At 46.0% G+C, this 25,859-nt stretch overlaps 1 protein-coding gene across 1 annotated transcript; it reads right to left on the bottom strand.

Annotated features, from left to right (window-relative positions):
* Positions 1–12,633: 12,633 nt before the first annotated feature.
* LOC137166438 (E3 ubiquitin-protein ligase TRIM7-like) lies at positions 12,634–25,200 on the bottom strand. The gene is made up of 7 exons (XM_067568167.1): positions 24,784–25,200; positions 23,138–23,233; positions 21,306–21,536; positions 18,925–18,947; positions 16,529–16,644; positions 14,290–14,322; positions 12,634–13,217 (listed from the first exon to the last, which is right to left on the bottom strand). The coding sequence occupies exons 1-7, from the start codon at positions 25,198–25,200 to the stop codon at positions 12,634–12,636; spliced, it is 1,500 nt and encodes a 499-aa protein (XP_067424268.1).
* Between the last annotated feature and the right edge of the window lie 659 nt (positions 25,201–25,859).

The following is a 25,859-nucleotide window of genomic DNA, read 5'->3' as shown; positions in this document are numbered from 1 at the left end:
AGCAGAATTCATTTTTTCTGCAGAACAATTTTGGCAGCGCACAGCACAGTGGGGCCCTGCTCCCTCAATTGAGCCTTTGGGTGCTACTGCCATAGAAATAAGAATAATAAATCTCTAAAAGTATCACACCCGCTTCTCATCTAGTGCTTTGCCTCAATAGATCCCAAGAGCTTCATGTGTATTGATCCTCCCAACACCACTGGGAGGTAAGGAAATGCTGTTACGCCCATTGTACAGATGGGGAAACTGAGCCACAGAGAAGCTAATTGACTTGCTCAAGGTCACACAGGAAGGCTGTAGTGGAGCAGGAAATTGAATCTGGGTCTCCCAAGCCCTAGCTAGTGCCCTAACCACTAGATGATCCTTCCTCTAAATAAGAAAAATATATGCCAAGAATTTGAACTGCTGGATCTCTGCAATCCGCTCCTTCACTTAGAAATCATTTCACTGCATTGTAATTCTTGAATCAAAAGTTTCAATGTAAAAGATTCTTGGCAAGGGGAAAAGAAAAATTCCAGATATTCCTGCTACAGGGATATTTACTCAGGAAAAAATTTAACCAGTGCAAAAGCTCGGCAACACTTAAATCTCAATTTAAGCACTTAAGTGAGAATTGAGGTATGTTTGGAGTGATAATGACTCATTTCAAGCCACTCAATTAAACCACCACAGAGCTTGGCTGGAAGCCCAGAGATCTGCAGCACACTGGGTGTCCAGCCATGCCGAGTGCCTTGAAATGCTGAGTCATTAGCCCTGTGTAACCTCCAGGTGATCTGAGCCTCAGACTATATTTCTGCATCTCCTTCCTTGACACTGATGGAGGGAACAAAATCAACCCTGATCTCCTGTCGCGAGGCACCCTAAACCCCTAAAAGAGATGCTGACTTTTGGCATCTCACTCATCCAGTTAGGAACCATTTAGCTGCATTTTAATGATTGAATCAAAAATTCCCATGGCTGCAAGAACATCTGTGCAAAGGGGGAAAGAAAGAGAAGCCCCACGACTCCCGCTACAGAAGGCAGCGTCGTAGAGCGCACCAAGGGGTGTTCACTCAGGGGGACATTTACCCCTGTGCAAAACTTACATGCTGCACAGGTGCTTTGCTGGCTCTCTGTGCAGGGGTGGCTCTCACCCCACAGTAGAAGGAATTGCAAGGAGATGGCTTGAGAAGACCAGCAACAATGCAATTCATGAACAGGTATAGAGGATCAGAAAGTAAGGGTGATTACATTATGGTTTCAATAGATTTTTGCCTGCAGTAGAGATAGCTGATAAACTGGATGCTCATAAACTCAGGTGGGAGTGATAATGAGTGAAAATATTGGGTGCTCTATAAAGTAAAATATTTGTTGAAATAAATGGTCAGAAGGTAAATGATCCTTGGAGTGATATCAAAGCACTTTGGACAATAGTATCCATGATTGTGAGGTTGCAGATGAGGCCATCAAGAGGCTGGGGCAATCCAGGGTCTTAGCTGCAAATACAAATGCACTGAATTAACTCTGGCCTTTAGGAGGGTTGGAGCAAATGAGCTGATTGGGAGCAGCCTGGGAAATTCAGAAAGAAAGCAAAGAAAGAGAAAAGAGCCCTCCCCTGCGTGAGGGCAGAGAGGGAGGAGAGCCAGCCGCTGGAGAAAGGGGAATCTTGTCAGCTCTCCACCTGCACCTGACAGGAGCTGAGACCTCGTAACTGACTTACTGCCCTGAGCTCGCACCGTGCACCCAGCAGCAGACGGTGACCAGAGCACAGACAGGTTGGACTGACCCAAGGAGGGGAGGAGATTGCATTGGTGCAGGGCAGAGAGTCGGTGTTTGTCTAGCCAGGCGGGGCCGAATTGTTTTGATGTGTGATGTGCCAGGGGTGAGGGAGTCTGTGTGACCCCTGCTAGGGATCCGGACCTGGGTCTGCTCCTGGCTTAGAGAAAAGTGTTGTTCTATTGTTAAGTGTGGTGCTCTGACCCCCAGGAGGGAGGGCTGGTGTTTGTGCCAAGGCACAAGGCTGGGAGCTGGGACCCCTTCCCTGGCCCTGGATGCCCCCACCTGACATCAGCTAGGGCAGAGTCTTGACAAATAACCTCTCCCTCCCTCTGTCTGTAGCGTGCAAACCTCCCTCTCACCTGGTGCAGGCTCAACCGTCTTCCAAGTCACAAGGCCTCTGTCTCTGCTCTGTCTATAAATTCACACCCAAGAGGCAGCCTCTGTCAGCAGCCTCCTGCACCAAGATGCTGCAGGCACTGCCCTCAGTAAGCAAGGTCAGAAGTTGCTGAATGGGCTCTGCTAAAAAAAAGCTTCCTCCCAGTTCCCTCTGAGCTATGTTTAACTTTTGTATGATCGGAGCTTAAATCCTCCGAGTATTTCCTAGAGCCCTGAGGCTTTAGCCCCACAGGAGGCTCAAGGTTTTAGCCCCACAGGAGGTGCTGGGGCTCAGGGATTTTGCCCCATGAGTTTGAACACATTTACCAGAGCTCCGCTCCTCTCCAGACAGCTGGGACTGATTTTAAGCTCTGTATATGATAACTCACTTGGCAGAACACCCAGAAAGGGCGATGTGGGAATGAGGAAATGGCCAAATGCCAGGAGTTTGCACCAGCAGCAGACCAAGGCAATCCAGGGTCCTACACACACTATGAAAACAGCCAACCCCCCCCCGTGGATCTAGCAACAGTTTTCCCCCCTGCTCTCCCCCATTACCACAGTCCCTGACACCTCACAATCTTTTACAGTGTTTCTCCTCACAACACCCCCCCGAGAAACTGAGGCACAGGCTTGCCACACCTCATACGGCAAATCCACGGCAAAGAATTGAACCGCAGCCTCTCAAGTCACAGGTTAGCACCCTCACCACTGAACTATCCTTCCTCTAACTGGGCCCTGCTTCAGGAGCAAGACTAGGCCTTTGTCAGTGCTTGGCCTGACTTGTTCCTAGAGGCCCAGCTCATGCTGCAGCAGCATCACACAGAGATCAACGCTATTTCCTCCTGCCCTGCCCTGCCCTTTATAGCAAAGGACAGTTTTTCATTATGGAAGGAGCTGTGCACCAGTCTCCTGCATCCTCCAGGAAAACACTCCCCCGTGCCATCCCCCACCACAGAGTCCCAGCCTACCCCTTTCTTTACAGCCCTCTGTCTGTAGCATGCACACTTCCCTCTCACCTGCTGCAGGCTCAACCGTCTTCCAAATCACGAGGCCTCCATCCCGGCTCTGTCTATAAATTCACACCCGAGAGGCAGCCTCTGTCAGCAGCCAGCCCTGCTAAGATGGAGGGAGCGGAAAGCAAGATGAGAAGTTGTTCAGTGGATTCTGCTAGGGACTTACTGTCCGTACTGGAGCAACAGCAGCGTGCAGCTTTTTACTTGTATGTGACTCATGACTTGGCCCAATGCTCAAGAGTGTAGAAAAAGGAAGTGCTATGTCTGTGGTTTGGAGGAGTGGGAGGAAAAGACTCTCCCAACAACCATTTATCCCACTAATGTGCGGGGGAGATACAACCTGCAGAGATCAGTGCAAGATGGGGGGAATACCCCACATGGAGTCTGCACCCCCAGAATCTATCCAGGGACTGGGGTTGGGGAGAGAAGTGTAGGTATTTGCAAGAATTGGCCAGGATCTAAAACATGAGTGGTGAGAGGTATTGTTGCAATGGCTCCCCACTGGCATGGGAATCTGGAATTTGGCCTTGCACCCCTTTTGTAGTGATTTTGGGGTTCTAAATAATAGTGATCCTCTTTGCCAGCTAATGGTATGCTGGATCTGGTGCAAAATTTAAATGTGGCAATGTTCCCCGACAGAGGAGCCACTGGCTACTGCCACCCTTGCTCTGTCCGGGAAGGGAATATGTTGAAGTTGTCACCCCTCTTTCAAATGGGAGTTAGGGGAGATGACTGCTCGTCAGTTGCTGGTCTGGTGTGCTGAGTATGGGATGCCAACAAGAAGATCATTTGCCCGGTCGCAGGTGAGAGCCTTGGGCTTTCGTTGGATCACAGCTCTGGTGCATCCAGAATAAATGTGATGGCAGTTATGTAAAGGCCCCGTTCTACAAAAAGTGACTTTTAAGGAGTGGAAATGTATAGGGAAATATCATATTTGTTGCTAACAGCAGCCAAAATCAGTAGGCCTTTCTGCAGACCTGCGCAGCTATGGTATTACCAAGCCAGGAGGGGAGGAGAGCCTCCTGCTCAACCTTTGCCTGACTCTGCACCCTTCCCTGATGCTCTGGTGGACGTGCTGGGATCTGTGTTTTAAAAAAGACCAATAAGCTTATTTATGGATGCCCTCATGGAATGGTCACCCCCAGCCAGAGGAATATTCTCTGTAATGTTCCACCCATTGTGGATTGTTTTACTATTAAGTAGTTTATGCCTTGTAATAATGTGCTGTTGGAGGAGAAAAATGTATCTTAAATTGAAACCACAAGCTCAGAATGCCACTCAGTATGTCACTGAGACAATTATATAAGGTGTGACCCACTCAATACATTATCCCCCTAATGTGAACCCTCCCCAGGAGCTGGGCAAACAAATCAGATGTAGACTCCTTGTTCTAGTGTATAAGTGAGAGAGGTAGAGAGAAATGTTTATGATAATGGTACAGTACTGTTTAGTGTGGCATAAGTGGACTCCATCTTGTTAGTTTCTTGAAGTGAGCTCTGTCCTGAAACTTGTACTATTGAACCTAAAAATATCTGGATGAATTCTCTGTGTGTGAGTGAGGAATGTATGTGCAGGGCATAAAAAGACACCAACCTAAACTGCTCTAACAACAGAAAGGGGAGTAAAGACACCAACTGCCATCCTAATCCTGAAGGCCGAACAATACCTATCAACGACCCTAAAGTGCAAATTAACGACCCTAAAGTACAGAAGAATCCACCCTGGGAACATAGAAAGTATAGAAATAGCTGGTGATTAACAGCTATACTGAACCCAGAGGCAGCATGACACAGCAAGGTCCATAGACTTACATGAGAGCAGCAAGTATCAAAGATGGGTACACACATGGAAACTTTGGGTCTTATTCTGCAATTGTCATCTTGGAGCAACGGATTCACGTCTGACAAAGGTCGGGCTCCCTCCTCGTGCCCAGCCTAGTTGGCCACTAGGCTGGCTTGAGCAACGCATAAAAGGACTGGTAATTATGTCACACCAGTTTGCAGAACCTTTTGAATGTGTGTGTGAATGTGACTGCTTTTTTATTTCCTTACATGTACAATATTTGTGGCATATTGCCTTGTCCCCCTGAAAAGATCCTGCTGGTTTTCTTTTAGACGTATAACACAGGCTGCAGGCACTGCCCTCAGTAAGCAAGATCAGAAGTTGTTCAATGGGCTCTGCTAAAAAAAGCTTCCCAGTTCCCTCTGCGGTATGTTTAACTTTTCTATGATGGGGCTTAAATCCTCTGAGTATTTCCCAGAGCCCTGGGGCCTTCAGCCCCACAGGAGGCACTGAGGCTCTGGGTTTTAGCCCCGCAGGGGGTGCCGGGGCTCGGGGCTTCTGCCCCATGAGTTTGAATATATTTACGGGAGCTCCGCTCTGCTCCGGACAGTGATTTGACTTGCCAGGGATGGGTTCTGCAGAAATGCTGAGAGGTTAATTGAGGCTGAATGCATCTTTATGGAGCTTTTAGTCAGGAATGGGAGGAAAGCCCCTAAAGGGGCTCCCCCGTTATCATGCAGGAAGGGAAGGTGGGGAAGCGCCCCCAATGGCTGCAGTCAATGATCAGTGCCAGCTGGGTCCAGGGAGAACGCACCCCCACCCCACTGACTCCACTAAAGGAAAACAAGCAGTCGGGCCCATAGGATGCACCGCTCAGAACCAGTGCTGGCGATGGGCAATGTGACTGTTCTCCAGGATCAGTGCAGCTGAGGAAGGGGTTGTGATTCACAGGGAATGCACCCCAGAATCACAGCCCTGAACCCCATAATCCACACAGCCCGGCAGCTCATTTCAACTACTGCACCTGTCCCTAACTTAGAAATACAGTGAACCTGAACAGCTTTATATGGGACCACAGGAATCGCCAGACTATCAGCCCTGGGATCCATCTAGCTCAGGCTCCCGTCTCTGACATTATGTGGCAATAAAATGTACATTTCTCCCAGGAAGAAGAACCTGGGGTGCAGCAGGATATTGCCATGGCTCCCGACCTCCCACTCAGAGAAGGACATCAGATTCTTTTTGTGGCTACTGATGGTAAAAGCCACTTTTCAAACCCTGTTTCCTCCCCGCCCTTCACGGCAGGAGGTAGTTTTTCATTCCAAAAGGGGAATGGAGGGGTGAGAGCACATATTTTTCCCTCCCCAGTCCCCACTAATCTCCAGATACATCCCTCTGACAATCCCCTGCACGGCCACCCAGTCTCCCAATTTTTTCCCCTTTAAAGCCAGACACAGGGGAATATGGAGATTTGCAGCCCCATAGATTAGATTGGACCCTGCTGCCATTCTAGCTGTGTGTGTCACAGCCTGGTAACCTCAGCCTGGGTTAGCCAAACCACCTGGGCCCTGAGCCAGTCAAGTGATTCCTATTGTGGAACCTCAGTCCAGTTGTTAAATCTTACAGCTTTCAAGGCTAGAAGGTTAGATCACTGTATTCTCGTCTGGCCCCTTGTCTAGGACAGGCTGCAGGACTTCCCTGAATTAATTCCTGATTGAACTAGAGCAGATCTTTTAGAAAAACATCCAATCTTGATTTAAAAATGACCAGTAATGGAGAATCCACCATCGTCCTTATTAAGTTGGTCCATCAGTTAATTATCCTCACTGTAATCTGCACCTCATCTCCAGTCTGACTTTGTCTAGTTTCCAGTGTCCAACTCCTGGATTACATTAGGCCTTTTCCAGCAGAGCGCAACAGCAAAGTTGTCCAATAAAGCAGCCAGACCCATTTCACAGGGCTTGAAAAAGAGATATCAAGGTTTATTTAATATTTAAAAAAATACTTTCCCCAAAATAACTGCAGCCAGCCCAGGTTCCTCTGGAAGACCCTTACCCCTAAAACTTTAGCCCCTCATTGAAAGTCAGGGAATTCTATAGAGGGTGTCCTTATCTGGAACCCTTTTCAGGGAAGGAAAGTCCGCCTCTGCCTCTCGGGGTGATAAACAGCTCATGCAGCCAACCAGCTCTCTTTCCTTCACACCAGGCTCTCTACAAGAGCCCACGTATACATTTGGACCAAGGTTGAGATGGAAATAGGAGACAGGCTTGTTTCAAGTCTCTGGATAAGGATAAAAGGGGTAAAAAACACGGGTGATGTCATGGTAGGGGTCTACTACAGACCACTTAACCAGGAATAAGAGGCAGATGAGGCTTTTTTTAAACAACTAACAAAATCGTCCAAAGTGCAGGACTTGGTGGTGATGGGGGACTTCAACTACCCAGAGATCTGGTGGGAAAATAACACAGCGGAGCACAGATGATCCACCAAGTTCTTGGAATATACTGGAGACAATATTTTAGTTCAGAAGGTGGAGAAAGCTACTCGGGGAGAGTTCCAGAGGGGTAGCCGTGTTAGTCTGTATACAGCAAAAACAATAGATATCCACCTACCCCATTGTTATCTATGCCCTTGGATATGCATATGTTGCCTCCTATATGTTTCCTATTTGCTGTATCATTTCTACCAACTGCATCTGAGGAAGTGAGCTGAAGCTCACGAAAGCTTATGCCTGCAGGAATTAAATGTGTTAGTCTTTAAAGTGCTACAGAACTCTCCTTGTGTTTACTCGGGGAGAGGCTGTCCTAGATTTGATTTTGATGAATAGGGAGGGACTGACCGAGAATTTGAAAGTGGAAGGCAGCTTGGGTGAAAGTGATCATGAAATGGTAGAGCCCAGGATTCTGAGAAATTGTAGGAGGGAAAACAGCACAATAAAGATAATGGATTTGAAGACGGCCGGCTTTAGCAAACTCAGGAAGGTGGTGGGTAAGTTCCCCTGGGCAGCAAGTCTAAGGGGAAAAACAGTTCCAGAGAGTTGTCAGTTTTTTACAAAGAGACGTTATTAAAGGGCACCACCACGGGCGGCATGTGACTCCTGCCTTTGGGGACGTTGAGTGGAGGGGGCACTGGCGCTGGTACCGTGGCCCCTCCCCTTGAGGCCCCACCCATGCCCCTCCCCTGAGGCTCCACCCACATTCCACCCCAAGCCCCACTGGTGCTTTTTTCACCCTCCCCCGAGGTCCCCATTCCACCCCCCACTCATGCCTCTCAAGGGAGAGGGTGAAGGGGCGAGGAGCAGGTGTGGGGACCCCCCTTTAGGACCAGCCATTGCAACAGCCTAACACGTTTGCCAGGCTCTTGTTTGCAGCCCTCATTGCTGGGGGGCGGGGGAGAGAGGGCACCAAAGGATGCTTTGCCCAGCCAGAGGCAGCTGCAGGGCTGGGCTGCTGTGAACTGCGGGTCCTTCTTGGCAGGAGACTTTTGTAGCTCTTGGAGGAGCTGCCAAGGCTGAAGTTGGGGCTTGTGCGCCCTCTTGTGGCCAAGACGCTGCAGTGTGGTCGTATCGTGGCTATACACAATGCTCAGCCTGCCGGAGTTATCTCGGCAGGGTGGGGCTGGGTCTACCCGGCCTTGGGCTCTGAGCAGGAAAGAACAACGGGCTGGTAGGGCAGTGAACCGGGGAGCCTTGGAGGAGGGGCCGAACAAGACAAAGCAAGGATTATTCTGATTGCCCTCTCCTGGCCAAGGCAAATCTGGTTCCCTTATCTGACATCAATGGCCATATGTCCTCCAGTTCCTATTTGGCCCATTCCTCACCTGCTCTCTCAAAACAACGGGCCAATCCTTCACCCCAGCCTAGTGGTCTTCTGCCTTCCCAGGGGGTCACAGCTTTAGTAGTACGAGGAAGATAAAGTGCGTTCAACAACTCCACCTTCTTAAAAATGCTCTGGGTGGGGTGATTCCATCAGTGGTCCCTCAATGCAACCCATTGCGTTGTTCAAACTAACAAAAAGCTTTGTTTAAACCAGTTCTAGTTGCTAAGTTCAAATAATTCCCAACTCAGCACTATCAAAGCCAGGCAACACCGAGTAAAGCCAGACAGCCACATAACACACATCAACTTTTCACCCTCACGCAATCTCTACCTCAGACACTGCCACTGTTATATCTAATGATCAAATAACCTTAGCGTTTGCCCCATTTCCATTCTAATTCTCAAATACTGATATAAAATCGCATCACATTTGGCCCTTTCCCCTCTCTAAGGATTGACGACTGATATAAAAAAAATCCCCTCAGATTTTACAGCACTGCGCTATGTCACAGGGGTGTTGTGAAGCACCTTTACCTGCATTTTACACATGGGGCTACAAGCACAGAGAGATGAAATGACTTGACCAAGGTCACACAGCAGGTCAGTTTGAGAACCAGGAACAGATCCCTGGACTCCTGAGCGCCATTCAGTGCCCTCGTCACTGAGCCATAGCTGCTGTGTTAGCACCTCATGTCCCATGGGACAGGCAGGAGCAGACAGAGGTCAGCATTACAATGGAGGGAGATCAGAGCTGGACAACAGCCAGCAGGAACTATGCGCTACGCCTTGTGTACAACGTGGGGGCAGCAACTACGTTCTCCCCAGACTAGCCCTACCAGCCAGGAGTGTGCTGAAGAAATGTCACCAGATCATCTCATGGAAAAACACGAAGGTAGAGGAGGGTGAGCACCAGGATAATGAAGTCAAGTTCTAAGTCTGGGCTGAGCCCTCCTGACAGTGTGAGAAGCTGGTGTATATATGCGGCAGTGGCATGTATGAGGGGAAGGAGGGAGGTTGAGTCGGTTCAAGGAAATAAAAGACCACAGCCAGCACCTTATAAATGGTCCTTCAAGGAAAAATATGTGTCATGCTTCAATAAATTGTGCTTCTCTCACTTCTCTGTGCTTGTGCATTCCTGTGTGGGTATAAACAAAGTCTCCAACACTTAGCAGCAGACAAGACCTAACCACTGAAGAAAGGGTCTCTGGTTTCTGCAATGTTCCACTGTAGTGGAAGGGCCAAAAGTTCAGCAGCAGATTCCGTATACTAAAAATGCTTTTTTCATGGAACAAACATGAATAATCCAGTGGAATGAAACTTCCTTTGGGTTATTTATTTTTATGTTTCCTGCCTTCAAAGAACTCCAGGTTTTGTTTTGTTTTTTATTGATTGGTGACTGCACTGTGGATGTGGGTTATCAAATGGATATTGAGGGAAAGCTGCAGGTTTTGTTGGCTGGGCAGAGGATATCAGGGGATGCTGGTGTTATACTTAGAAAAGACTAGCAGGATCTTATTCAGGGGGACAAGGCAATATGCCACATTTATTGTACATGTAAGAAAATAAAAAAGCAGTCACATTCACACACATTCATAAAGTTCTGCGAGCTGGTGTGATATAATTACCAGTCCTTTTATGTGTTGCTCGAGCCAGCCTAGCAGCCAACTAGGCTGGGCACGAGGAGGGAGTTAGGCCTCTATCAGATGTGAATCCGATGCTCCAAGATGACAATTGCAGAATGAAACCCAAAGTTTCCATGTTTGTACCCATCTTTGATACTTGCTGCTCTCATGTCAGTCTATGGCCTTGCTGTGTCATGCTGCCTCTGGGTTCAGTATAGCTGTTAATCACCAGCTAATTGCAAGCATGACTGTTCTCTTAGTTCTGTACTTTCTTTGTTCCCAGGGTGGATCCTTCTGTACTTTAGGGTCATTAATTTGCACTTTAGGGTCGTTCGTAGGTATTCTTCGGCCTTCAGGGTTAGGATGGCAGTTGGTGTCTTCACTCCCCGTTCTGTTGTTAGAGCAGTTTAGGTTGGTGTCTTTTTATGCCCTGCACATACATTCCTCACTCACACAAAGAGAATTTATCAAGATATTTTTAGGTTCCATAGTACAAGTTTCAGAAAAGAGTTTACTTCAAGAAACCAACAAGATGGAGTCCACTTATGCCACACTGAACAGTACTATGCCATTATCGTAAACATTTCTCTACCTTTATCTCACTTATACAATAGAACAAGGCATCTATATCTGATTTGTTTGCACAGCTCCTAGGGAGGGATCACACTGGCACTTGGGAAGCCATTTGGGATTGTGCAATAAATCATGGGTCTTTATTCTGAAATGCTCGGCAGTGAACAGTTATATAGTGAATTTGAATTCAATACTCCTGAAAATGAGGCCTAAAACTGGCACAGGATATTATTTATATGGAATAATTCAACTAGCTCTATGGTTTGCACCGTTATTTCTCCGACCTGCATACAAGCTTCTCAGAGAAATCTGGCCCTTTCTATTGATAACAACAACAATTCTACTGATAACAAATGTAATAATATGAATATACTCCATCAAAGTATGTATTGATCCACATTTTACAAGAACCAGTTTGGGAGAGAATTCAGATACAATTACAGCAAAATCAGTGAGATTTCTATGAGATAAAGAAAGATGAGTTACATAAAGAACAAATATGCAATTTTTAATAACAATTTGCACCTGATGAAAACATCTGGGATGTAACAGAGGCTGGACATTTTCGTTTTAATTGATTGCATCTCAAGGGATTTTTCCATATGATGCATTCATATTTATTTTATATTCCTGGTATTACCAGAGGAATTCCCGCCCTTACAGTTAGATTATTTACTTGATGATACAGGGGGTGGAAGAGATGATCTAGCTGGAAATCCAGTGCATGATGGAATTTTTGCATCATTCCTATATTTCGCATCAATCGAATATTTGTCATCTCTTTTTGTCTCTATATTTTATACTTGGCAGTAGACACAAGGGAACTGATTGGGCTTTCAGGTCTCTGTTCATTTTAAATTTACTTTGGTAAAATCCATGTGGAAACCAACCCTTTGCTTCTATCTCAAAATACACCTCACACAGCAAACTTTCCAGAAAGTTTTAACAGACAAATTTCCCTCTGAGGACCATTCAGTGAGGGACATTAATAAGCTGAAGAGGAAAACACAAGCAGTTTGCCTTAACGGGGAAAATGCATTATTCGAGAAAATATATTAACACATTGAAACTAACACAATGATAAATACGACATATATTCTTCAGCAAATCCCACCCTAAGTTATTCAGGAGTACAAGTTCCATTGAAAATCAGTGAGTCTGACGTCGCTTTGCTTCTTTTGAAAATTCCAGGCTTAAAATCACGCACACACTGATTGCAGTATTTTAACATCTATTCGCTGGTGGCAGCTAACTAATGACCAGCTCACATGACAAACATCCCTGTGTCCCTCTTCCGGCCTCTGCAGCCAGGCCTCCCCTCTACTCGGCGCTCCCACCCAAAGTCTTCAGCCAGGCCTCCCCCTGCTCCACATTGCCCCTATTGAGGGGTCTCTCCCTGGCCCTTGGCTGGGCCCCTCTCCCACATGGGGCTCCCTCCTCCCTTGGTGGGACCCCCGTCCAGACAGAGTTGGCTCCAAGTAGCATAGAGACCCAGGCTAGAGCGCCTCTCTACCTTCCCCCCTCCCACAGAGCTCCAGACCCATGGAGCTATGGCTAGAGTGTCGCTCCCCCCTCAGCCCTGTCTGTGCAGGTGGGGGGTGAGGGTGGCTGGCTGGCTGAGTTCTCCACAGTCATAGAGATCAGTACAGTGGGGCTAGCGGAGCCCGTTTCATGGGGACAGTCGGGCACCTCAGGGACACAGTGTGAGCTGGGCGTCTCGGCCCCGGGAAAGGAAGAAGTCCAGGCCACTGAGCGGATCATGGCGCTGAGCAGATCCCCTCTGGAGTTTAAACTCGAAGAGCGGGCGGAGTCTCTCCCCGGCGAAAGAGGCCGGCGGGAAGGTGAAGATCGGGTCCCCGTTACCAGCATCGAAAAATGCCACCTGCCCCCCTTCATAGTCCAGATACACCCGGATCCTGCAGGGTGCCCGGCTCAGGGACAAGGGGGTGCCCGGCTCAGGGGACGTGAGAGCCCAGCACTGACCCTCTCTGCACTGCACGGCCCAGATCCCCTGCTCTGGGGTAAAGCTGATCCATCCCTTCCTCCGCACAGACTCTCTGGCCATCCCCACAGCCCAGCATTGCCCATCCCCCACCTCCACCTCCCAGTAACATCTGCCCGAAGTGAATCCCTCACAGCCCAGCACACAGGGCTCCGTGTCAAATCGCTCAGGTGTGTTGGGCAGATCCTGCCGTCTGCCCCATCTCACACTTCTCCGATCCACAGACAGAACGAGCCGGGGATGGGCCGTGTCTGGATCCAGAGTCACTTTCACTGCAGAGAGAGAAGCAGAGCGTTAGGGGCAGAGCTCAGTCCTGGGGGAGGGTCCCATCCTGTCACTGACAGAACCTGCCCCAGCTGGTTCCAGAGAGTCCAGCCATCTCCTCCCTCCAGGATTTACCCAGCCCTGAAGGACAGCAGCTCCGAGATCTCAGCAACGTGCCCGGGGGATTCACGCCCCCAACAGAGCCAGTTCAGTGACAGAGTGAAAGGATCAGCTCAGCTGAGCCAGGGCCCCAAAACCCAGAGTCTGATCCTCAGTTATTCCATTCCGGTGCCTGGGGTAGAGAGAAGTGGGGTTACAGCAGTTGTCCCCAAACTCTGAGGTGTGCCCTCCTAGGGGGCATGGAGGAACGTTCAGGGTGGCGGGGGAGGGGGAGCATGGAAGGGCCAGTCTCGATGGGAGGGCGGGGAGGGAACGCCACCCAGCCCCACTCTACCCCCAGCTCTGCTCCGGCCCTGCCACCAGCCATGGCCCTGGCTCCTGGCCGCAGTTCCCGAATGCGGCTCCCGGTGGGGTACGAACAAATTACATTACAGGTAAATGGGGCATGACGTAAAAAGTTTGGGGACCACTGGGATGGAGGGAGATAGTTTCAAGCCACTTTTGTCCTTCCATTATTCTACTTGGCCTCTGGTGTAAGTGGCAGGGGGCTCAGGGCTCCAAAGCAGAGAGTACCCCCAGTGTAATGCATTCAGTCTGTGCCCCCAGTAGCCACCCAACCCACCCCCTGCTCTAAGGGCTAGGAGCAAAGTTGCTGTAGAACCCCAACATCAGCTCTACACTGACAGGGGTGGCAGCTCCTTTCCACAGAGCTCCTGAGACACACGGCCCTCCTCTCCCCAGCCCATCTCATTAGCCCCAACCACTATTTAAACATTCTAAATTATGACAGAGAAAATAATCTACTTTTCTTTTCTTTTTATTAGGAAAGGTCTGTGTAGCTCCCAGTAACAACATGGTGTTCAGCTTCTGTCAAATGCAAAATTGAAACAAAACCCCAACTGTGGTGCTGCTGATAAGCCACCATCATATGAAAACTTTCACTTGGTCCCAGAAATTTACCTTTCTCCCACTGCTGTCTAGATGACAGTGTGTCTACAGGAAGAAAAGGGTGAAAAAGATTAAATGTCATATTGTCATGTTCATTAATACACTCACATTGTTAAGATTCCAAAACCAAAGCAAAATGGAAAGAAAACAAACTGTATTAGCTTACAGTTAATGTGGTTAAGTGCAATTCAGATCAATACAAACCATTACACACATCACTAACACAAAACCCCAAACATTAAAAACTAAGACAATTACCGAAGGTTACATAAACATCTCTGAAACAGCACATAGTTCCCACACAGAGCAACACATGGAAACATTTTCACTGATTAGCATCCAAACAATCTTAAGCTTGCTTCCGTACCACTAATGTTCACAAATGACTCATCCCTTCTGACAGACTTGGTGATCTCACTGGGTATGTCTTCACTGCAGTGTAAGCCCAGGGTCAGCAGAACTTGAGTTAGCAAACCCTAGGTTTGTTAAACTAGAGCTTGAGCGTCTACACACATTTGTAAGCCTAGGTTAGAAACTGATGAACCCTGGGTCCCAACCTGGGGCTCCAGCATCTACTCTGCATTATGCAGACCTGAGTCCAACCACCCATCTTCCAGAATTCCTAGCATCCTGCCAAAATATGGCTGCTCTAGCCCTTCATTTGTGGTGCAGTGGGGACAAACGTGACTGTCCACCAAATATGGCTGGGTCGGTGCTGGGGCTGGTTTTGTTCAACATCTTCATTAATGATCTGGAGGATGGGGTGGATTGCACCCTCAGCAAGTTTGCAGATAAGACTAAGCTGTCGGGAGTGGGGGAGACCCTGGAAGGTAGGGATAGGATACAGGGTGACTTAGACAAATTGGAGGATTGGGCCAAAAGAAATCCGATGGGGTTCAACAAGGACAAGAGCAGAGTCCTGCACATAGGACAGAAGAATCCCATGCACTGCTACAGACTGGGACCGATGGGCTAGGTAACAGCTCGGCAGAAAAGGACCTGGGAGTTACAGTGGATAAGAAGCTGGATAGGAGTCAGCAGTGCGCCCTGGTTGCCAAGAAGGCTAATAGCATATTGGGCTGCATTAGTAGGAGCATTGCCAGCAGATCAAGGGAAGTGATTATTCCCCTCTATTCGGCACTGGTGAGGCCTCATTTGGAGTATTGTGTCCAGTTTTGGGCCCCCCCACTACAGGAAGGATGTGAACATATTGGAAAGAGTCCAGCAGAGGGCAGCAAAAATGATTAGGGGGCTGGAGCACATGACTTCTGAGGAGAGGCTGAGGGAACTAGACTTGTTTAGGCTGAAGAAGAGAAGAATGAGGAGAGATTTGATAGCAGCTTTTAAATACCTGAAAGGGGGTTCCAGGGAGGATGGAACTAGGCTGTTGTCGGTGGTGGCAGATGACAGAACTGGGAGCAACGGTTTCAAGTTGCAGTGGAGGAGGTCTAGGTTAAATATCAGGAAAAGCTTTTTTACTAGGAGAGTGATGAAGCACTGGAATGGATTACCTAGGGAGGTGGTGGAATCTTCATCTTTAGAGGTTTTTAAGGCTTGGCTTGACAAAGCTCTGGTTGGGATGATTTAGTTGGGGTTGGTCCTGCTTTGAGTAGTGAGTTGGACTAGATGACCTCCCAAGGATCCTTCCAACCCTAATATTCTACGATTCCTTGACTCTCCAGAGGACAAAGAAAGTTGATCGTGGGATAATGGGATACTTTTGGCAGACTCTCAGAGCACAAGTCCAGCGGGGCTCCCTCTACACTGCAAAGCAATAGGCCTTGAACCCTGGGTCCTGGCTTGACTCAGGCTTGGACTTTCCACCCCTTTGGGGTCCTGGGACCCTGGGTCTGAATGCTGAGTTACTGCGATTTGCGTGGGAGAGGACGGGGATTAGTCTTGAGCCTGAGTTTGAACCATGGACTTATATTGCCGTGCAGACATACCCAGGATCTCCAGCTCAGGAGGAGATCTTATGGAGACACTCAAAAGCAAGAGAGAGGACTTGCAAGGAAAAAACCTAAACAGACATACTTAAAAACAGTGAGTTCTGGAGGAAGCTCAGGCTAAGGTTAATGTTTATTGGTGCTAAGAAAGGAAAATCCCCAGACCTAATCCAGTGTGTATATGCTGCATCGAGACCTGTGATGGGAATTCATAAATCCAAATGATCAATTGACTCTCAAGCCAGAGTCATTGTCCCCAAGAGATTTTCCCATCTCTGTCAATTCCCCAGGTGACTGTTTATTACCTTTGAATTTCTTCACTGTGGTCTCCAGAGATGCTTTTTTTAGAGAAGATTCCCAGATTCTCCATTTCAGCTCTGCAGAAAAGGGCATTGGGTTCTGAAACTTCTCCCTCTTGCATCTGAAGAATAAATCACTTAGCGTTACCCATGATGGAGCTCGTTCATATTTGTTTTTCCTAAAATGAATTTTATTCTAGTGAATGTTGTACCCTCAGCGGACTTTAGAGGATTAAGTTCTCTATTGACCCATGAATAGGTGCACTACCAGTTGTGACACTACCAGCTTCCCATTCATTTTGGTGAGACCAATATTGTAAAATTGCATCCAGGTCTGGTGTCCACATTTTAAAAAGGATGTTGAAAAATTGGAAAGGGTGCAGAGAAGAGCCAGAAAAAATGATTTGAAGTCTGGTAAAGAATGCCTTACACTGCGAGAACTGTGGCATTTGACTCTGGTGTATAAATATCTTCACGGGGGGAATATACTGGGTACTAAAGGGCTCTTCAATCTAGCAGACAAAGACATAAGAAGAACCAACAGCTGGAAACTGAAGCCAAATAAATTCAAATTGGAAACAAGGCAGACATTTTTAATAGTGAGGATGAGTAACCATTGGAAGAAAGTCCCATGGGAAGTGGTGAATTCTTCATTCCTGGATGTGTTCAGATCCAGATCTTTTCTGGAAGGTGCTTTAGTTAAACACGAGTTAGGCTTTAGTCAAATACAAATTATTGGGTTAAATATAGAAATAACTGGGGAAAATTTAAGGGCCTATGATATTCAGTTCAAATGTGATTATCTTATGGTTGTTTCTAAACTCAAACTTTATGAATCTATGAAACTCAGTAAGATCATGTGGCAATGATTGTCACAGGTTAATCATGAGTTGTGTAAAAAAAAAAGTATTCCTTTTTCTCAGGTTCACACTAGTTGCCTTTGGTCCCTTTGTTCTTGTATTGTGAGAGTGGGTAAGCTGCATCACCTGACTTATATCCTGTACACCAGTTAAGAGAGATAATTAATGACAATCTTTGTGGTGATGTAGATACCCATCATACCAGGACCTGGAGCGAGACTCACTAACCCATTTTAAAGATAATTTGTTTTCTTATTTAGTTCTCTGGATACATATAACGTTCAATCTACTAGGACAGGGTTTCTCAAACTCTTTCATAGACCAGAGCACATCTCAAGAGAGAGATTGTCTAGAAGACATCTCCTTTCCCATTCATTATCTCGTGGATCTCTTCCTCTTCCATTTGTGGTCACAAACCATTGCTATGGCACCGATAGTAATTGCTTAGATGGATAAAGTCATGTTATAAAAACAGTGTATATTCAGGGTTTGGCCACAAAAGCATTTATGCTGGCAAAGCTTATGTGACTCAGCAGGGTGTTTTTTCACACCCCTGAGCGACAAAGTTTTGCCTGCTGACATGCTAGTGTAGACAAGCTCTGAGATACTTTTAATGATAGAAGCAAATGGAAATACTGCCAGCGCCCTGCATTCACCAATAAGTGCACTGTGGATCACTCATAAGCCACAGACCACAGTTTGTGAACCCGTGACAACATCCCAGAATGACAGTTCCCTTTTTCACAACAGCATCACACTTTTGACTCATTCAATTTGTGATCCACTTGAACCTGCAGATCTCTTTCTGCAGTCCCACAACTAGCCAGTTATTCCCCATTTCTTATTTGTACATTTGATTTTTTCTTCCTAAATGCAGCACTTTGCACTTGACTTTATTGAATGTCATTTTAAATTGATTTTAATTCTTCCTCCCACTCCCTCTTTGTCTCTTGTGTTTATTTAGACTGTACATTCGTGGGGGCAGGGACTGTCTCTTACTATGTGTCTTTGAAGCACCCAGCATATTGGGTCCTGTTTTTGCCATGAGCCGTTAGGCACTACCGTTGTGCTACTAATAATAGCACATTATAAACTCTTTAAAGAAGACAATGTTTCTTTCATCATATCTCTTGCCACACCAAGCACACCAGTAGAGCTCACTGCATAATAAGAAACAAGTAATAAACAGCTCATTCAATAGTCATCAGATGGCACTGACTTTCCATTGCTACCAACCTACATGAAGTTTGGATTCCAGAAATGAGAGACTCATTCTCCATCCATCCCCAATCTCCTGAGGTATCCATTCCACTAGATACACTATAAATAGCTACCCTGTCTGTAGGTAAGTAACTCTTTTCTTAGGATGAACTATTCTGAAGCGTAATACAAATGACAACAGCTGCAAGATTAGATTTAACACAGGGAGATTGGGAGCCAATAGCACACTCTGCACTGCTGGACCATGGGGAGCAATATCTCATGTCCAAAAATCCCTTCTCTGCATTGGAAAGGGAGAATGAGTGAGAAGGAGCCACCTACCTGCTCAGGGTTATTTTGATGTCCTAGAGGAGAAAGATAAAAGGAAATTCAGTCCCATATATCATATCCTGGGGTCCCTCCTGCTCAGGAGGGGACTCACTTTGTCTTCATAGTTTGAGTTTCAAAGTGAAATGATTTGTTATTTATTCATTATGAACAAAAAGATTAAATGTCTTGTCTTTGCTCTTTTGGAGAAGAGCTTTAGTAGTAGGATCTGGGTGCAGGAAGTTATATATGGAGACACACTAGCTCTTGGTGTAATTACATCAGGATAACCAGATGACACATGGAATCAGAGGGCTCAGTCTTGCAATGTGTTGAAAAAGGTTCTTCTTAACACTCACAAGTTTGGGGAAGATCCCCTCCTGCAGACTCCAGTGGGACCAGCGGGAGGAATGCCCCCTGGTGGGATGCCCCCATGCTGTAAACTTTCTTCCCACTCTCCCATAAACATTCTGACGCCCCATCTGTGGACTTCTTGACAGCCACAGGAAGTTGGGGATGGGTGAGAACAATGGGTTTAGGGTACAGAGTAACAGAGGCCATTCACTATCCTATAGCCCAGGCTCAACGCAGCAGAGCTAAGGAGTGAAGAATGCTGCCCACAGCAGGTACTGGTTACACAGAGAATTTGACCCTAGATATCAGCTAGAGAAGTCCATCACATTAAGTTTTATTTCTCACCTTCTTTCTTTTATGCTAGTTAGAGGCACCTTTTGAAAGTTAAAATCACTAGAAGGCTTTTGCAATTCTAAAGACTACTTATACTTTCAGAGTAACAAAAGTAATGAATGCCTTGCCTATCTAACTTCAGCTCTGGCAGAAAAAATCACCACAGCCTTAACCCTCATAGACTTGTGGGACTGGAAGGAACCTTGTGAGGTCATCTAGTCCAGACCCCTGCACTCATAGCAGGACTAAGTATGTTCTAGAACATTCCTGATTGGTGTTTGTCTAACCTGCTCTTAAAAATCTTCCTTTGCAATTTTTACCATTGCTTAACTACTCTGAAAGTATTTCTTTATAGTCATCCTTTGTAATGTGACTTATTTTCCACTTTTTGTGGGACTCTTTTTTTGCGTTTCAGATCATTGAAGATCTCCTGGTTAAGCCAGGGTGGTCTCTTGCCATACTGCCTATCTTTCCTACGCATGTATCTACTTTGAAGCCAAGATCTTCCCTTTTTTTTGTGGTATGTAGGAAGAGTAGCAAAATCAGGCTTAAAATGGAAACTCAGTTTCAGTCTTAGCTATTTCCATAATTAAAGACTGGCTTAATCTTTAATCTTTTGAAGTTGGAGCTTGGAATACAGTCGGGTGACCATATTTTCCTACAGGGAAAATGGGCCACCACACAGGGCCGGCCCCAACCCCAGCCCCAGTCCTCCTCATCCACCCACCCCCACTCCCTGACCCCACAGACCCACCCTCCCTATTGCCTCAGCCCCACAAGCCCAGCCCCAGCCCTCCCTGCCACCCGCTCATGCTGGGCTGACCCAAGTTGCTTGCCGCCCCTCCCCTGCAAGTTACTCCTTGCCCCGCTAGGGGTTGAACCCCACATTTTGTACAAAACTGGGCATTTGTCCCACTTCTAGCAAATGAGACAAATGTCCAGTTTTGCCGAAAAAGTCAGGACAGCTGGGACAGGGCTTAGAAAAGTGAGTCTCCCGGCCAAAACGGGACATATGGTCACCTTAGAATACAGGAAATTCCATACTGGATCAGACCTGAGGTCCATCTAGTCAGTATTCTGCCTTCAAAGGTGGAGTGTACAGGATGCTTCAGAAGAAGATGTAATAGTCTACCTCCACATTTTCATCATCCTTTCTAATAGTTAGAGATTGGCTGAAGCAATGAAGCATGAGGTGTAATATCCCTTATGAATGTTTTGCTCTCATTAATTATAACTCTGGATATCCTTGTTATCCACATAAATGTCCAATCGCTTTTTGAGTTTTTCTAAATAGTTGGTCTCAATGGCATCCTGTGGCAATGAGTTCCACAGTTTAATTACATGATGTGTGAAAAAGTGTTTCTTTGGATCAGTTTTGAATTTGCCGCCTTCTAATTTTAGTGAATGTCCCTGTGTTCTTGCATTAGGAGACAGAGAACAGAGTTTGGAGTGTGCCATTTTTGAAGGGGTCTTTTCCAACTAGAATTCAAAAGTGTTTTTTTTCCATTTAGGGCTCGATCCAAAGCCAACTGTAGTGAGTATATTGCCATTGACTTTCATGGGCTTTTGGTCAAGCCCTTAAGGAAAAATAATGTCTATTTTAGCAATACTATATGTTCTGACCTTCCAATCCCACACTCCAAAAGTGAAGGGATAGGAGATTTTCTTTTGTTGTGAAAGGTTCCGGAGTGTTTCTAACACCATCTCACCTGCAGGAATTCACTAGCTGGCAGCCGGCACTTCTGCTCCATTGCACTGATCAGGTGACTGAAAGACGATATTTCCTGAGATAGTTTGGTAACATACTCATCCCTCCTCTTTTCTATCTCCTTATTCAGCTCTTCCAGCTGAGCCAGCAGGAGTCGCTTTTGTTCCTCCAGAATCTGGCGGAGTTGCTGAAACTCAGACACAGTCTTCTGCCTCTCAGTTTCTAGCTGTTTCTGAAATGAAGAGATACGAAAAGGGAAAGCCCAGGTCAAGGACAGTAACACGGGATGAGTTATGGCACTGCTTCTCAACCTGTTTTCATTTGCGGACCTTTAAAATTTTGAATGGAGGTACGGACCCCTTGGAAATTTGAATTGAGGTGCAGACCCCTATAGATTAACTATTGTCTGTATATATAGCTGAATTCTGTTCAGTCAGTTCTCAGTCCAAGTCTTTCACAGACCCCTTAGACATAGGGGAGAACCACTGACTTACGGGACATTTTATAAAGCCTTGTGTAGGCACATGGGAGCATGTCATTGCAACCCCATAGAATGTAACTTCTCATGAGTTCTGATACTAGTTTTGAATACATAGATTTTGGCACTCCATTAAGCTTCATTTTTAATCCACACAGGGAACTTGAGCACAAGTTGGGCTGCTGGGAAGACACCTATTTGCACATGCAAATCTTAGGAATGTGTGCATGTGAACTGGACAGAAGCCTGCTAATTCATGCTGCCTCTGGAGCACTGTCTGGCTCCTCATACCCTAGGGGCAAGGAAATCAGACCCAATTAGGAACCCAGATCTTCTTCATGGCAATGTCTAGCAGCGATATCACTATGGGCCTGTTCCAAAGCTCACTGAACTCAACAGGCATCTTTCCAATGTCTTCAGTAAGCTTTGTGTTAGGCCATAAGTGACCAGCCTCCACTGGGGCAGCAGATTCCTATAGCAGCTGCACCGATAGTTCTGTTGTGGTTATCTCTGTTGAAAGTAAAGCTGGCCAAAAAACAGAGAGATGGGACACATTTGCAAAAAAAAATTTGAAATGTTAAAGTTGTTTCCATTTCTCAGTGTTCAAAATGGAACTTCTTTTGATTTGTTTGAAAAATATCTTGAAATAACTTCTGAAAAATTTAACTTTTTTATTTCTCCCTTTTCCCAAAATGCAACAAAATAATGTTCATTTCCCCCCATTTTTTTCTTTTAGTTCCTTTCTCGCTGTACCTCTCCAAAAGTTCTCCTGTTTTGAAAAAGTGGCAAAAAAAGAAAAAATTAGGGGGAATAACCCAGGAAATTATTTGTTTTAGTGCACTCAATGGCAAAAAGAACTAAAAAGAGAAAGAAAGGGATACAAAACCCAAACATTTGAAAATTTGAAAAAAAATCAGTTTTTTAAAACCAAAATGAAAAATTCAGTTTGAAATGATACAAAAATGTTTGTTTCATTTTGAAATTTCCTCACAAAAATTGAAAAATGTTGTGCAAGTGACTTTTTCCCATGAAAAGTTGTTTTCTACTAAATCGCACTTATCTGCAAGTTGTTTTGGTTAAAATCTTTCTAAAACTTCTAGTATCAAATTAGTATCAAATTATTCTAGTATCAAATTATTAAAATTCTTTCTTTAATGCTCTTTTCTTTAATGCTCCATTTTCCTACCTACTCTCAACTAAACCAGAACACTTTTTCTTTACAATGAGAATAAATAATTAATAGCCTTTCATAGATGAAAACGTGTTTCTCGCTATTCCTCTCATTGTACTCAGACTAGGCAGTGTGTTGATAACGTCCCTGTGCACATTGGCTTCTGAGTAATAACAGCACCTACCAGCAGTTCTTGGCTTTGATTTTCCCCATTCAATTTAAATGACAGAATCTCTTCTCTCTGTTTCTTCAGAATCTCCAAACGGCCCTTAATTTGAGTCTAACAAAAGAAAAACCTGGTTTAGTTATGGTTGCTTTTGGAGAATTTCCCCCATTTATTTATATTTGCAAGAATATTAAATACATAATAAAATGGGTGAGTGCTCTAGTTATGTGGCTCCCAACCTCTTTGAGTGAAAGCCCCGCTAATTAACACCAGGTAAAACATGCGCCTCACCCCACCTCACCCCCAACCTGGCCATAAACACATATAAATGTCCTGCCACTTAATAAGAAGCTCCTACTAAAGACATCAGTCTGGTAGTCTTCATCCTTCCTCAGTACCCATGTTTCACTGCTATACAATAGGGTTGATATAACTGTGATTCTGTAGATCCACACCTTCATCATAAGCTTGATGCCCAGATGCCTCCACCGAAGCTGTGGAAAGGCCTGGAGCATGGCCGTGGCTGCTGCTATTCAAGCATCCACAACTTTTAAGCATCCTCCAGCACTGTTTATGATGCTTGCTAAGTACTTGCAAGCTGCCACCTGTTTGATACCCTGTCCAAGCAGGATAGTACTGAGCTGGTTGTAATCTAGAGTTGGAGGCTGCTTGCTGGTAGTGGTCAGAAATTTAGTTTTGTCTGGTGCACACCGCTTCTTACCCTACCATATTAGCCATTAGCAGCCGTGATTCACCAGTCTGAGCCAAGGTCTTGAAACAAAACAGTGTTCGGTCTCTAATGCGTCAGTGGCATTGAGCAGTTTGGAACAAAAAGCCACCTCATAGCTCAGTTCTAATAAGAGCTTTTGGTTGAATCGAACTAATTTTGGTCCATTAAGTGGCTCCCAGGGTGATCAAACCCCTCTGCCAGCTGCTTCTTCCTGCTGGTCTGCAGAGGTGCCACTAAGCTAAAAATAGCTGATGGCCTATCAACATAACATTCTGGAGAACGTATCTGAAATATTAATACCCAATAATGTTAGAGACTGACAACCTTGCCCTTGCCTTTGAGTATTAGTGGATTTTCAAAGGCACAAATAACAGTTGAAAGTTGGGTTCCTGTCATTTTTGCCTTTGAAAATTTCCCCCCTAGATCTCAATTGGCTGCATCTGGTAAACATAGGTCTCCTTTTTCAGTTTTTCCCCTGATCCCCTGCTAAATAATTGGGAGGTGGGGGGAGAGAGGGAAATAAATAATCAAACATGTTAAGCTTTTTGTATTCTGATGAACACGTCTAATGCAATGTGTGATAATGTATGTCCTTGTCTGACTGATTTCCTGGGAAGTGAGAAGCCAAGGCTCAGTTCCCCAGCACCTGTTCATATTTAATTATTTATACACAGTGGAACTACTTCAACAGGAGATAATAAGAGAGCCCTGCCTCGGATTAACCCATAGGCCAGTGATTAGGACACTCTCCTCCAAGGCTATCTAGCAGAAAGCTTGTTCACAAACCATCCTTACCAACACCAAAGCTGGTATGTCCTTTAGTGTGGTTTTCAGAAACATGGAGGCAAATCCCACTTATGAAAACTCATCTGTAACTTTTACAATGTGGTCACTGCTGACTCTGAACAATTAAAATTGGTTAGTGATTTCTTACCTTGTAATCCTCAGCGGCCTCCTCTATGGGAACCACAGTGTGTTCTTTGTGATCTCGTGACAGGTGGCAAACCATACAAATGGAGGTTTGATCCTCTTGGCAGAAGACTTTTAAAACCTCATTGTGTTTCTCACACACTCTCCCAACTTCTGGTTGTCCCAGTGACTGCAACCTGAGTTTTCTGGCAGCTTCTACGATATTCCTCAGCTGCCTGCTTGGTTTGAAGTTTCTCTGGGAAAAGGTTTGTCTGCACTCAGGACAGTGGAAGTTTGTGTCGAGTCCTTCCCAGCACCGGGTGACACAGGCTTGGCAGAAATGGTGCCCACAGTCTAGAGACACTGGATCTTTAAAATAATCCAGACACACCGAACAAGTCAGTTCATCAAGGAGAGTTTCTGCTGGATTCGCAGCAGCCATGGCTGCTTCTGCAGAGAAGAGAGGAATTTAGTTTCCTTTTACTGTTCTCAGAAATCGGCGGATACTGAGCTTTGAACACCGTACAGGCAGTTCCTGTATATTCATTGTCTCACGTAACTCTTGCGAGTCTGGAAACCCCTTTCGGTTTCAGCTGGCAAAGGGAGGCTCTTCTGTGACAGACTGTTAAGTGCAGCACCTGACACTGTTGGTCCCTGCAATGGTGCATCACGTCCACTCTGCAGAACAGTTGTTTGAAAAACAGCCACACCCACACCCAGCTCTATGCAGCATTTCTTCCAGCCGTTGCTGCGTCACTGTATTGTGGGACTCCAGAGGTATCTATAGCATAGCTCCTGGAATAGCTCCTGGCATGACTTTCTGGAGCAGGTGGTTCTGGGAAAATTTACAACGCACTGTGAGCTGCCAGTGCTATTTCAGCCTTCTAGGGGCAACATCCTAGAGTGATGCCCTCTCAACCCAATAACTCTAGCAGTATCCATCTTTTTTTCTACTTAATGTTTGCCTTCTGCGATTGATACAATCATTTCTAAATACCATCTTCCTAGCCATGTTCCCACAGGCCATCAGGGGATATAGAGATGGTCTGTGACAGAGAAAGAGGGAAAACAGGTGGCTGGGACACTGGTGGCAGGAGTCAC

This window comes from Emydura macquarii, unplaced genomic scaffold, assembly GCF_026122565.2.
Source record: "Emydura macquarii macquarii isolate MOO-44397 ecotype Brisbane River unplaced genomic scaffold, CSIRO-AGI_Emac_v2 contig_2847, whole genome shotgun sequence".
NCBI lineage: Eukaryota > Metazoa > Chordata > Testudines > Chelidae > Emydura > Emydura macquarii.
Note: the sequence above shows the minus strand (reverse complement) of the source record. Positions and strands in the feature narration are given on the sequence as shown.